The sequence below is a fragment of the Pezoporus flaviventris genome, unplaced genomic scaffold (genome assembly GCF_033815535.1).
Source record: "Pezoporus flaviventris isolate CSIRO_AGI_PZ_B2104156 unplaced genomic scaffold, CSIRO_AGI_Pfla_v1 ptg000002l, whole genome shotgun sequence".
Lineage (NCBI taxonomy): Eukaryota > Metazoa > Chordata > Aves > Psittaciformes > Psittacidae > Pezoporus > Pezoporus flaviventris.
In genome coordinates, this window is record NW_026892550.1 from 51,058,981 (window position 1) to 51,071,339 (window position 12,359).

At 39.3% G+C, this 12,359-nt stretch overlaps 1 protein-coding gene across 1 annotated transcript in view; it reads left to right on the plus strand.

The window, feature by feature from the left end:
- NPNT (nephronectin) overlaps nucleotides 1-10,374 on the plus strand; it is a 45,135-nt gene extending 34,761 nt beyond the window's left edge. Inside the window, exons 10-13 of the mRNA XM_061478068.1 lie at nucleotides 4,981-5,076; nucleotides 5,454-5,552; nucleotides 8,773-9,029; nucleotides 10,023-10,374. Of these exons, the coding sequence (XP_061334052.1) occupies nucleotides 4,981-5,076; nucleotides 5,454-5,552; nucleotides 8,773-9,029; nucleotides 10,023-10,118 (548 nt within the window). The 3' untranslated portion in view covers nucleotides 10,119-10,374. The remainder of the gene's footprint in view (nucleotides 1-4,980; nucleotides 5,077-5,453; nucleotides 5,553-8,772; nucleotides 9,030-10,022) is intronic.
- Nucleotides 10,375-12,359: the final 1,985 nt, after the last annotated feature.

Consider the following 12,359-nt stretch of genomic DNA (forward strand, 5'->3'; position numbering starts at 1 on the left):
TTGCAAACCAGTTCTGTTCCAAAAGAATGTGCTACCATGTCAAGGAAAGCATTGCTTGTAGAGTAAGGTATTAATTCGTCCACTGAATCCTGTTACTGTAGGAGTTTGTGGGGAAGAGAAGTAGGACTTCAGTTTTGTACAATATTCAGAAGAATTATGGCTGCTTCCTCATGTGTTGCCAAGGGCTGTTGTGTCCCAGAGATACAGAGTTGTTGTATCACAAACAGTAGCATTTTATCACATAAGGATGGGCAAAACCCAGCACAGAGAGTACTGTAGCCAGCAACCACCAGCAGTTCTGATCTCCAGCTCTCAGTATCTGCTGAGGACCTCAGTATTTGACGTTGTGGTTTTAAACCAGGTTATCTTATGATGCATGGACTTATTCCTTCCTTTTTTTTCTCCCCCAGGCTCTGAAGTCTTAGCCAGACTTTGATAAAGCAGCAGGACAGTAAATGCTGCGTTGTGTAGCGATCTGAATAGGTGCTACTTCTGTTAGGTAATCCATGGTAAAGGGGTTGTTCGTGCACTGTGCATTAGCACAGGTCTACTAGCACAGTAAACCAAATCCTGCAAATGTACTTGGTGATCTAGGACTGATCCACATCAAATCTCTCAAACCTTGACTTTTCATTATTTAACCTTTTTTCTGAGCTTACCCTTGGTGACTCCTTATTTTCTCCTTTGCTATTTGACCTGCATTCCCACACGCTGAGTAAACCTGTCCTAAGCATTCACTTCAGAGCACTCTTGAATGTGCTGCTCAGCTTGAAATCAGTTGAAATTGGTCTGTTTAGTGGCTGCAAAGAGCACAAATTATAATAATACCGATAATGTTATCTAAATGCCTTTGCAGTTTTTGAAAGTTACTGGGTTGTTGCTTTTCTTTAGATGCTTTACCCCTTTTCTAATGAATCTGCAGTGACTTTGGGGAGCTCCTTTTTAGAGAACAAAAAAATGAGTATTTTTGAAAATTGAATTCTTACACTTGGCCTTTGAACCACTTAGTCAGATGCAGACAGTGGAATCTGGCACCAAGGATAATCTTCTCCTGATATGGATATGGGGGGAATGGCAATGAGGGAGGAATGCAGCAACAGCTTAATATTTAACTATTTGAGGGCTGACAGAAACTACAGTGAGGTACAGAAGAATCTTTCCTGGTTACTCAGATAGATAAAGTCTCTAACAAATAGAACAAACTGCTCAATAAGACTATGAATTTCTGCTGCCATCAGGATTTGCTTGAGAAGATTGAAAAGCATAACTTAAAGCATAATATGAGATATCAGCAGACCAAGAACAAAACCCCTTATCATGGTTTGGCAGCTTTCCTTCTTAGCTACTAAAAGCTAAGAAGGAGCTAAAAAGGTTGGAATTAGGAGACTTTTCTCATAACAGCTATTAAAAAATTAAAGATTGGATTAAAACTTGATTCTTTCTGATCCCCTTTCAATAACTGAAAAGTCCTTAGTACAGTAAATACAGTTATGTGATTCTTGAACCTGTTGAAAAAAAGGGAAATGCTAAAAGCAAAGAATGTGAGGAGGTTTTTATTCAATGATACCATTAGAGTAGCATCATTTTACAATAGTATTTTATTTGTCTTCTATTAAAGAAGATATTTATGAAATAAATAATACATCTAATAAAATGTATTTGTCTTAATATTTAACCATTTAAGATGATAGGTACTTTGCTCCTATTTGTAATCTGGACCTAAACCATAAGATCTAGGAGTCATACAAATGACACCTTCTGTCAATCTTGCAGCTAGATCTGATACTCAAGCTTCTGTAGACTACTTATTTTAGCTGTGTTACCTTGGAACTCAGTTGGCACTTTCACACCTCCTGAATAGCTGCTCATAGAAAAGCACACAGGTTACTTTTCGGAAAATCTTCTGGAAAGATAAGTCATAAGATGTTTGGTTTAGGTAAAGTTAATGAGCCTTGTAACTGCCTGAGAAATGGTAAATTGGACAGCAGAGTGGTCGCACGCTAGCACATCTCCCCTTATGTGCAAATGGTACTGTAAAGGGTGAGTCAGTCCACAAAAGCCCTTCCTGAAATAATTCCCACTGCAGAATTAGAGCCTGTGGAGTTTTAGGCAACATATCCTGGACGCTGCGGGTGTCCAGATAAAATGGGTGAAGTGTAACTCTGTTGCCCTTTTTTTTTAGCCTAGCATATCTCAGTGTCTTCCTTGGAGGAACACAGGATGTATTCTTGTTTACCAAGTCTGACTGACCTCTGGACTACCCTTCCTTTTAGCTATTTTCTGTTAGTTCCATGTGACATCTCATCCCTTGTGGGATTTTTTTTTTGGAAAGTGAAATTTAAAAACTTTTAATTGTAACTATTCAGAAATCTTTGTCCTTTTTTTTGGTTGTTTTTAACAAATGGGAAGCTTGTCATGATTCTTGCGTGGAATGGAATTGCGTAAGAACACAGTGATTGTTGTAAGGCAGAACACTGCATTCTTAATAGTTAATTAATAATAATTATTACTAACATGAAGCTGCACTGCACATTTTGTTCTGGGTTTGTAACACCAAAACAGTGCTTATTCTGTATTTGCAAATAACCTGACACATACACACTGTCTCTTATACCCCCAAACTGAGCAATTAGCAAGGAAATGAAACAAGAAAGTCCTACTGTTTTCCCAAAGGATTAAGAAACTGAAAAGAAAGCAGTCTTATGCAGTTATTAAGTGTTCTCCCCCCCGCATTCATGTGTCTGCGAAGAATTTAGCTCATGAACTTTGAGAATATGGTAGTGTTGATGTGTTGGCTCACTCAAAGCTTATAAAATTCTCCAAGAAAAAGAGGCCAAGTTTATATTTAACAAGCTTTATCAAACCATTGAAGTTAAGTGAAAAGCACACTGATATGCTATATAAAGTACACAGAAACGGCTTGGAAAGCTTGCAGAAAATAATTGAGCCAAATACTCTCTCCCACGATAGCCACTCAACATATTAGTTATTGCAGCAAAAAAGAAGTGTGCACATGAGTTGTATGTAGAGTCCTGCATCTCTCATGGTAATTCTTGTTTCGTATCGAGCGCACATTCCTTTAATTGGGTCCGAGCACTGGAAATGAGTGCTTTAAAGCTTTGCAACACATTCTTCAAGAAGTTCATAACAACAGTGTTTGGGGAGGAATTTAGGGAAAAGTTTTGAAGAAATATTTTTTGTGGAGCTTTAATTATAGGCAAATGTATCAGCTTTCATTTGGAGAATGCTGGTGTGTGTGCATGGATGTATAAAATAGCAGTGTATTAGAAATGAAGATAGTGTTTGTGCATGAAGGTACTGCACACGTGTAAGGTTTCTTCATGTTGATTTCAAAATTCTAATCCTTTAAGCAAAAACAAAACCAAATCACATTAAAAAAGCAGCAAAAATACTATTGCAAACAATTAACAGGCCGTTACTACCCAAGCCAGCCTGAAGTCCTTGAGGCTGTGTGAGCATCAATATCCTAGACTGCAAACAGACATAATCCAAAATCCACAAAGGATTAAAAAAGGAGATGTACTGATTCTTAAAACTACTATAATATTAAGGTGTTAAACGGTTTCCTACAGACTTCAAGCATTTTATTTATTTAATTATACAAAATTTCCATCCAAGCTCTGTAGCCTGTAGTATTACTTTTAAAATACATTAGCATTTAGTCAACCTTTTTATCAGGCTGCTTATTTTGTCCTAATTCCAGAAAGCAAGAAGGTCCTCAATTCTTATTTTTTGCTTTCCTCTGTCTCCTACCTGTTAGAAGAGCTCTTGCAGTGGTGGTATTTCATGTTCTCCTGGTGCAAAAGAAGCTCCTTCTTACCTTTGATTTGATTTCCTGAAAACAAGTCTTTTATTTCAGCTTGGAATTGTAAATCATCTCAATTCTTGTTCTCACTTGCCTAAGGAGCCTATAAAGACATGAAGAGACTTAGTTTAGCAATGCAAACGGAAAATGTGTCAAGTTTTTAATATATATGTCACTTACAAATACTGTAGGTGCCAGAGGTGTTCGTAACATCTAAGGACATGCCTCAATTACTACGGTTGTTAATTATGCACTAGACCTGCCTCTAAAAGAGGAATTTCCAAGACAGCTCTATCCAGTGCTATCTGTTTGTCTCTAGTTGACAGCTGTCCATCAGGCATGACATCAGTTTGTTGTTTCTGGAGACGTAGCCTGATACAGGGTCTTCAGAAGTAAGTGGAAGTCTTTGCAATCATCTGACTTTGGCAGCCATTGTTCCCAGAAAGACCTCTTAAATTTCAGGCTGTCCTGGCTGCTGAATGCTGGGCTTGTTAACCATGGAGAGGTTCCTTCTCCTAGAAGCTTGAGAACAGCAGCTGAAGAGGCTGTGCTGGAAAGCACAAAGAATGATTACAGTTGAATTCCAGCTTCCACTACAGCCCCTCCTCCTCAGCTCTCAGTGCAATCCTGACCAGGATTTAGGGAGCTCTAATTCTTCGCAGCTAGATGGGTGTACCTTCAGCGGTGTACATGTGGGCCCCTCTAAGTACAGGCCTTTTGTTGAGATTCTCCTGTAAACATCTGTGGAAGGTGAGTGGATCAGAAGTTTGAATAAGGCCTTTAGTATGGCTTTATTTTATTGAGAAATCACTATATTTAAAGGAGCATTTGCAGAGGAATAGTGTGCTTCAAGGTTAAAAAGCTTTTTCCTTTCTTCTTCTTTTTTCCCCCGTTAAAAAGCAGCTCTCATTTGAAGAGCCTTTAGCCGGTTTGGAATCACCTTTAACAGTGCCAAGGTAAATGTTAGAATGTATATCATAAATCACACAGGCAGAAAGTTTATGAATCTTCATGTCAAATATAATTAAATATATTGAATTCTCCATGAGAAGCACAATGCCCAGAGCTGCTCTGCTGTTTTTTATTGAAGATAAGGCAGTAGGTTACTAACGTCCTTTATCTCATTCATTTCTGAAAACCTACTTTTCTCACAGTTCCACGCCAGCCTGGAGTGAGCAATAATCTGTTTGAAATACTTGAAATTGAAAGAGGTATTACTGCCGATGAATTTGAAGCAAACGATGACCCAGGTAAAGATCATGTCTTGTGTTCAGGGCCTAGGGTTTAGGATTTGTTGAGGTTTCTTGGGGTTTTGTATGATTTTACAGGACTCCCACGTCTTATGCCACTTGTTTAAACTATGCTTTAATAAAAAGAAAAAACCCACCATGTACATGAACCTTTGTAGTTTTATTTCCTAACAGATTTAGCACAAAAATAGTGTGAATTGTTAATAACAACACTAACATCCTTTTTACTGTTTTAGTTTTATTTCTGCTGCATTTAATTTTCATTGCTGGTGTCAACCACAAATGAAATTGCTGTAGTTCCCCAAGCAAAACAGTCCAAATCGTTGTGTTTTGGGGATTTTTAGGGTGTTTTTGACTCATTTCTCTGTTGTGCCTAGGTGTGCTGATACACAGCTGTAATTTTGACAGCGGACTGTGTGGATGGATCAGGGATAAAGAGGATGATTTGCACTGGGAGCCAGTGAGAGATGCGTCAGGTAAGATATCTTTGTACAATCACATCCTGTAGTGAAGAACCACCTAGGCTTGGGCTGATGGCAACTCTCGCATTATGATGAGTTCACACAGCTTCTGTTCCCTTTAATTCTAGGACATATTTCACATTCCCACCTCTTCTGTGTGTGAAAATCGGAACTGAGGATTCCCAACATGAAAGAGTAATTGAGAATTTACACTTTTATCATACCTGGTATCTTCACAACAGAAATGCCTCTGAAGGAATAGAAAATGTATTCAGTAAGAGGTTTTCTGTCTTAAAAGAATCAAAAAGAACAAAAATGTGGACTAGAGAACAACTTTTATTTACGGTGAAACAAAGCTTATTTTTCAAACCACCACGCAAACAGAATTATTTCCGTATTACGAACAAAATCCCAGAATGTGCTGGGAATAGTCTTTGTTCTGCTGCCAAATATAATGTTCTACTTCAACCTCTCAGTTTGATTTTATTGAATTTTACTCCAAGTTACAACAACATGTATATAGGAAAACCGTTGAGTAACTGGAATGAAGACAAGTTAGGTGCTAACATGCAGAGACTGGGTATGTTTGGGATGGTAAAAAGGGACCTTGCAATGAATATCAGAGGGAGTGCGTACTTGCCACTTGCAGTATAGGTGAAGCCAAAGCAGCAACCACTTGTAATCACTCACCTCTGCCATTGTAGCTGAGCAGAACTGCACACCTGCACTGCTGGAAGCTGGTTGTACTTTGTCCCCTGCTGATTTTACTGTATGGCACTGAGAGGTTGGTTGTCCCTGCCTGTGAACCCTCCCCCCAGCAGAGCTTGCCCCATAGTGCTGGGGATTAGACACACATCTCTGGCTCCCCATAATGATGGGATTACTTCATACCCAGAAGAGCAGCCTTTGAAGTGCACAATGCTTACATTATGCGAGGGGATGGCGGACTTCGGAAGGAAACGTGCTCTCAGGCGGTAAAACGTTACAGGTTAAGTTGAGGGAGGGTGAGGGCACTGAGAGCCATTTCCTTACGCAGCACCTCATCACAGATGTCTGCCTTACAGTGCCCTTGATGGCAGTCATTTGCCACCGCAGCAGGTGACCTGGCACCTTTTCCAGGCTGTTTAGCTGGCTAAGTGGGAGTGCTGTCTTCACTGACTGGGCAGGCCCCCGCCCCATCACAGGCATGCTCTAGTGTCTCCTGTGCTGCTTACAACACTTATAAAGTCTCAGGAATGGCTCAGAGAGCAGAGCTCCTTCCTCCTGCAGATGAGAGAACAGGCAGCTGTCTCCTGCGTGCAGGCTGGCATTTGTAAAGATCACATGTAATCCAAACATCTTCTTGGTAAATGGATTTAAAACCACTTCGAGAAGGTCACTCAAAGCATATACATTACCTGTGCTCAAAAGTTGCTGTTAATACAGTCCCAGAAGTATGATTTTTAACTGGCTTTTTTTTTAGCCTTTTTTTTTTTTTTTCCCTCCTGCGCTGCTTCCCAGCCAGGGACAATCCCAGCTTTTTGTTTCCTGTGTATGTTCTGCTGCTGTTGACATAACCTGTTAAAACTAGTCCCTTGAAGTCACCCACCCACACCCTCCTGTCCGCAATACCTTGTTGCAAGGATTTATTTTCACAGCTTGTTCCTGAGTGTTTGCTTTCACCTTTCAAAGTTTGCTATTTATTGGTTTATCAGAATGCATTTTGAAAGGTGCCATGTTGAATGAAGCCTTACAAGCTTATCTTGCATGCAGAAAATGCTGATGTGAGGGGACCTTTTCCTGCAGGCGTATGTTGGCTTTGTGCTTACCTAAATCTGTTTCCCATTGATTGGGTTTGGTCACTGTAACTATCTGAAACAGATGCAGTTAATGAGTTAAGGCAGTAGTTTTGTAGTGATAGAATAGTATCTACAACAAACAGGTGCAGTTATTTAAACTCTATTATGCTTATTTAGCAGTTAGTGACCTTGAGGCAAAACCAATGCATATTAAAAATACCCACAAAAAACAACCCACCACCAAAAACTGTAACAGCTCCTTGGGCAAATGGATCCCATTTCATGCCCAAATACAGATCTGGGGGCTCAGACAGCACTATAATACTTTGCTTTATTAAATCTCACAAAGACTGAAGAACTTAAAACCCTATGTAGTAGTAGGGAATTGGAGACAAGGTTGGCTCTCCTTTTCGGTGTGCAACAAGCCCTTGGTTCAGTGTCATTAAATCACACCTGAGGTGTGAGGTGGCTTTCAAAAAGAAGTTTTCAAAACCATAAAGCTCTGGTTGAGTAGTAGCAGGGTGACAATTTAAATGAAAAATATTTTTCTATCCTATAATTAAGACTGTGTATAGCAATACTATTACAGCCCCCCCCAGGATTTCTATGTCATTAGTTTCAACTAAGGAGCCTAACTGCAAACTTTAACTTAAGTTCATTAACCTTAGGTTTGTTGGATGCTGCCATTCCTAGGATCTTCTAATTTTCATGTTCATGTTCTAGGTGTTTTTATGAAGGCATCTTTATTTCATACATGATCAGAGATAATAATATAGTTTTGAATAAGTATGGATGTTCCGTGACAACTTACTGTTAGAGAAGACTTCAGGGAGTGTATCAAGTTAACAGCCATTTGGAAATCAGTGTTATTTCTATCTTTCTGTACGTAATCCAGATTAGGAGTTTAAATTATGGTTAAACAAAAAAGCTATCTGTGTTTGCAAATGGATATGCTTTGAGACTTAACTTGTTAATACACTTCCCAAAAAAAGGGACAGAACCATAGCTCAATTACATGGTATCCTTTATGCTGGCTGCCTCATTCATCTATCCCGTAGCAAAAAACTGCAGTTTACAAGGTGCGTAAAAGTTCACAGTAGCTTTAATGTCACTGTGGGTTTGAAACCATGCAGTCACCAAGTTGTTGTCAGAAGTGAAGTTTCCATTTTCAAAAGAGGTTTTACTTGCTTTGCAAAACAGAAATTAGATTGGTAAGACCTAACCTGATACTAATGTAAACGGAAGAGCAGCTCTGTAAAAGCCTTACCCTGCAGAAGGCAGGTGCATCACTTCTGGTTCGTGTTCCAGAAACTCTCTGCCTGTTTAAGGCTCACTGGACCTTGTGGAGCCCTTTTTCAATGTTTTGCTTTTTTTAGTGACTCTTGTGCATTTGGTCCCGCAACACAGTAGAATTAAAACCCTCCACTCACCACAGCTAACTGCTTTTTCTTTTGCAGGGGGGCAGTACCTTACCATCTCTGACCCCAAAGGCAAAGAAGGAAGAGTAGCGCGTCTTATCCTGCCATTGGGACACATGGCTCAGACCAGCGACTTGTGCCTGTCGTTCCGGCATAAAGTGTCTGGGCTGCATTCTGGCACCCTCCAAGTCTTTGTAAGGAAAAACGGTGCTCACGGACCAGCTGTCTGGGGAAGGAATGGTGGCCATGGCTGGAGACAGACACACATAACTTTACGAGGACAAGGCATCAAGAGCGTGAGTACCAATGCAGGAGCTGCCTTTTGATTTTTTACGTGAGAAGCTGAAGACACTTAAGATGGGTGTAGCACTTGACTGTTTGTCTTCTGGATCCAATTTCAGCCTTTAATCCCTGCCAATGTAATCACATGAAGCATAAGAGAGTCGTGCATTTTTCAAATAAGCTTTATGCAGAAAAAAAATGTCCTACCTGTAGCAATAGACATATGGGAAATGACAAATTATCTGTATTGATCTACCTCATGAAGTTGGTTTTAAGGTATTTGCCATGTAGGGAAGAGCAGTCTAAGGATAATGGCCTGGATTAATGTTCCTCATGAACAATGCTTTAAATAATGCAGCACCATGAAACAGGAAAAATCATCCCCTGTGGAGTTGTAACTGGCCAAACCAGGGCAAAGATACTGAAAATGTCAATTTTGATAATGCTGGGAGGTTACATGTGCAATCTCCCAGTTTTTTGCTCTTCAATATACCTGCAGCAATCAAATGAAGCTGTCTCTTGTGTGTGTCTTATATCATGGAGAATCTTATAATACATGGAAAGCTTAGAAACACTGGGCGATAAACCAATATCAAAACCTTAGCATTTTTCTTCAACCTCTGCTCAGTTTTGAAGGTAGTTTCTATTTCAGATCTGAAGAAGGGACTTGGGTGCTTCAGGAACTGGTTTGCTCTGACTTATATATGAGGTGCTCTAAAAAGCTCACACATCATAATGTTCACTGTAGGAGCAGGCTACAACACACACTATTTAGCTCCAGAATTTATATTAGGGCTGTAATTACCACAGATAATTTTCTAAAAACTTCACCTTAGCAATCATTACAAAGAAACAGAAAAACCAGGCAAAATTCTAAGCAAAATGAATGGGCTTTTGTGAGTCAGTTCTGATTGCCTGGGCTTCCTTGCTGTTGAGACTTATCTTGACCAAAGCTACTTTCATTTTAATTTATTTTTGCATTCAAATCGTTCTATTTCTCTTCCCAGGTTATCTTCAAAGGGGAGAAAGGGGGAGGAAGAATTGGGGATATTGGACTAGATGATGTGGTCTTGAGGAGAGGACGCTGCTCTGAAGATCATTAGCAAAGACAATGGACCAGTAGTCGTTCTCCTCTAGCCCTTCTTGTGCTATTCCTACCAGGCTTTGAAACAGAACTGCATGAAAGAGAAGAAAAAGTTGAAGAGTTGACAATTTCACAGTGGTCTGCTAAGTGCAGTCTCACTGAAAAACATGGAGAAGCATCTCCCAGGATTCAGGAACTCCATTCCCATCTGGTTGTTTCTATTAATCCTTACCCCTAAATCATATTTTATATGTAATAACTTTATCACCTGTTAAGCCTGGTGAGCACTCACGCAAAGAGCACTTGTGAAAAAGGGAGAATTACAAATGGTGGTGAAAGAAAGCTCCTGCTCAGCAAGTTTTAGTGTTAACTGATAGTCTTTATCTTCCCTCAGTGCTGCTCTTTCATTGATTAGATTTGGCACAGTGGGATTGATCTAGCTTCGGAGTTACCTCAGATTAATGGGGGCTTGGACCTGTACTTTGGCTTACTGCCACCGACCTTTGAAGAAGGGTTTGCTTCATATTTAATAGCATATATTTTGGTGTTGCATCGGTATTAACAAGAACCGGTTATAGAGAGTAGGCTCTGCGTCCTGTAATATTGCTACTGCTGTGTTTTGTGTATATGTGTATGGTCAAAACATATTTATGGTTTTAATATTTACAGACTCTAGTTGCAAGGTAATTGGCAGCTGTGCTTTCTTATTGTACAAGACGGGAGTTCAGCATGTTCTTTGATCCCACTGGTCATGCCAATAGTTACGTTACCAAAGTCAGTTAATGGTGCTCATTGAAAAACGCTGGTGCAGTTTTTCATGTAATATGCTGAAGGCAAAAAGACCAAACCCTTAGGTGTAAACCAGCATCTGATTAATGCTGTACAGGTTTGCATTTAGCTCAGTGGCAAGTCACAAAGGGCTCTCAAGCCTGCAAGAAACTCCTGGCTCAGTTGAAAACTGAGCAGCCTGGAGAAGATAATGTGCTGCGGCTTATAAGTCCTCGCCTGTTGACCCCACCAGAAATGTTCCTTTCCCATAGGTGACACAAGCCAAAAGGGCAGCCACATTAACAAACACTCCGTGAACAATTCAGACCATGAAATGCCTTCAGTGATCTTTGTTAAACATCCGTATTCCACCCAACCCTTCTGTACATAATAAACACTTTAGAACTAGAATAGTTATTATACCTAGCTGGGACTAAATATTTACCAGAACTTTGGACTAATTTTTTAGTTATGTATCATGCATGTGGTGTGCAGTTTCCCAGGGTATTCCGCTGTTTGGTTTGGGATATTTTTAAATGAGGATCATCACTATCAATCATTGCTGCTAACAATTGAAATTTGACAAAGTAATTGTAACATTGAAGAAAATGATGAAAGATTGATAAAATGTTGTTTAGTGGTGCAGCCTTAAAGCTTCAGAACTAGGTGATCTTAAGGTCCTTCCCAACCCTAACTATTCTGTGATTCATAATGTATATATAGAAGGAATGAGTCTCAAATCTTTTAAATACTTAAATACTATATAAAGTAAATACCACTTTCATATCATGTTTTAAAATCATAATGAATAAATATTCATGTTAAGCCTTGCACAAAGTCCACAGAGACAAAACTGCAAGACTGTTAGAGGTTGTATTCCCAGCGCCTAAGTACTGTTCTGAAAGGAATACTGCAGTTTGTCCCCTAGGACAAAGCACGGTATGTACAGCAGAAGTTTCTTTGACCAAACAGCCTGCAACAGTGTACCAGCAAACATTTTGAAAAGGAAAAAAACAATACATCTGTAAACATTTTTGAACTGGTTTGCTTCAAATAAGATTGATTGTGATCTTTTTCTTATGTTACTTTGTAATATGTCAGAAATATTTGTGAATAGTTGAAATACCTTGTTCTTATTATAAAGTAATCAGTAAAGGAGGCTGTTACTTGTTACTAACTGGCAATCTTGTTTTCGTTTCTGGATCAGAACTCTCGTTTTTACTGCAGTGAAATGAACCAACAGACGACAAGTAGCTCTTGTTACCAGATTTAAAAATAAAAGTGTATTTCACTGTTTTCACTGTAATACAACAAAAGCATTATATGTAGTATTATAAGTATTATCCAAGAGGAAGAATGACAAATTTCAACCTACCTTTTTTTTAGGAACAGTCTCACAAGTAATTTAAGAGCTTCTGCAATACAGATTTTCCATTTTAGAAGAAGCAGCAGCTATCATAGTTCCACACACTGCTCCACAAACTGTTCCATT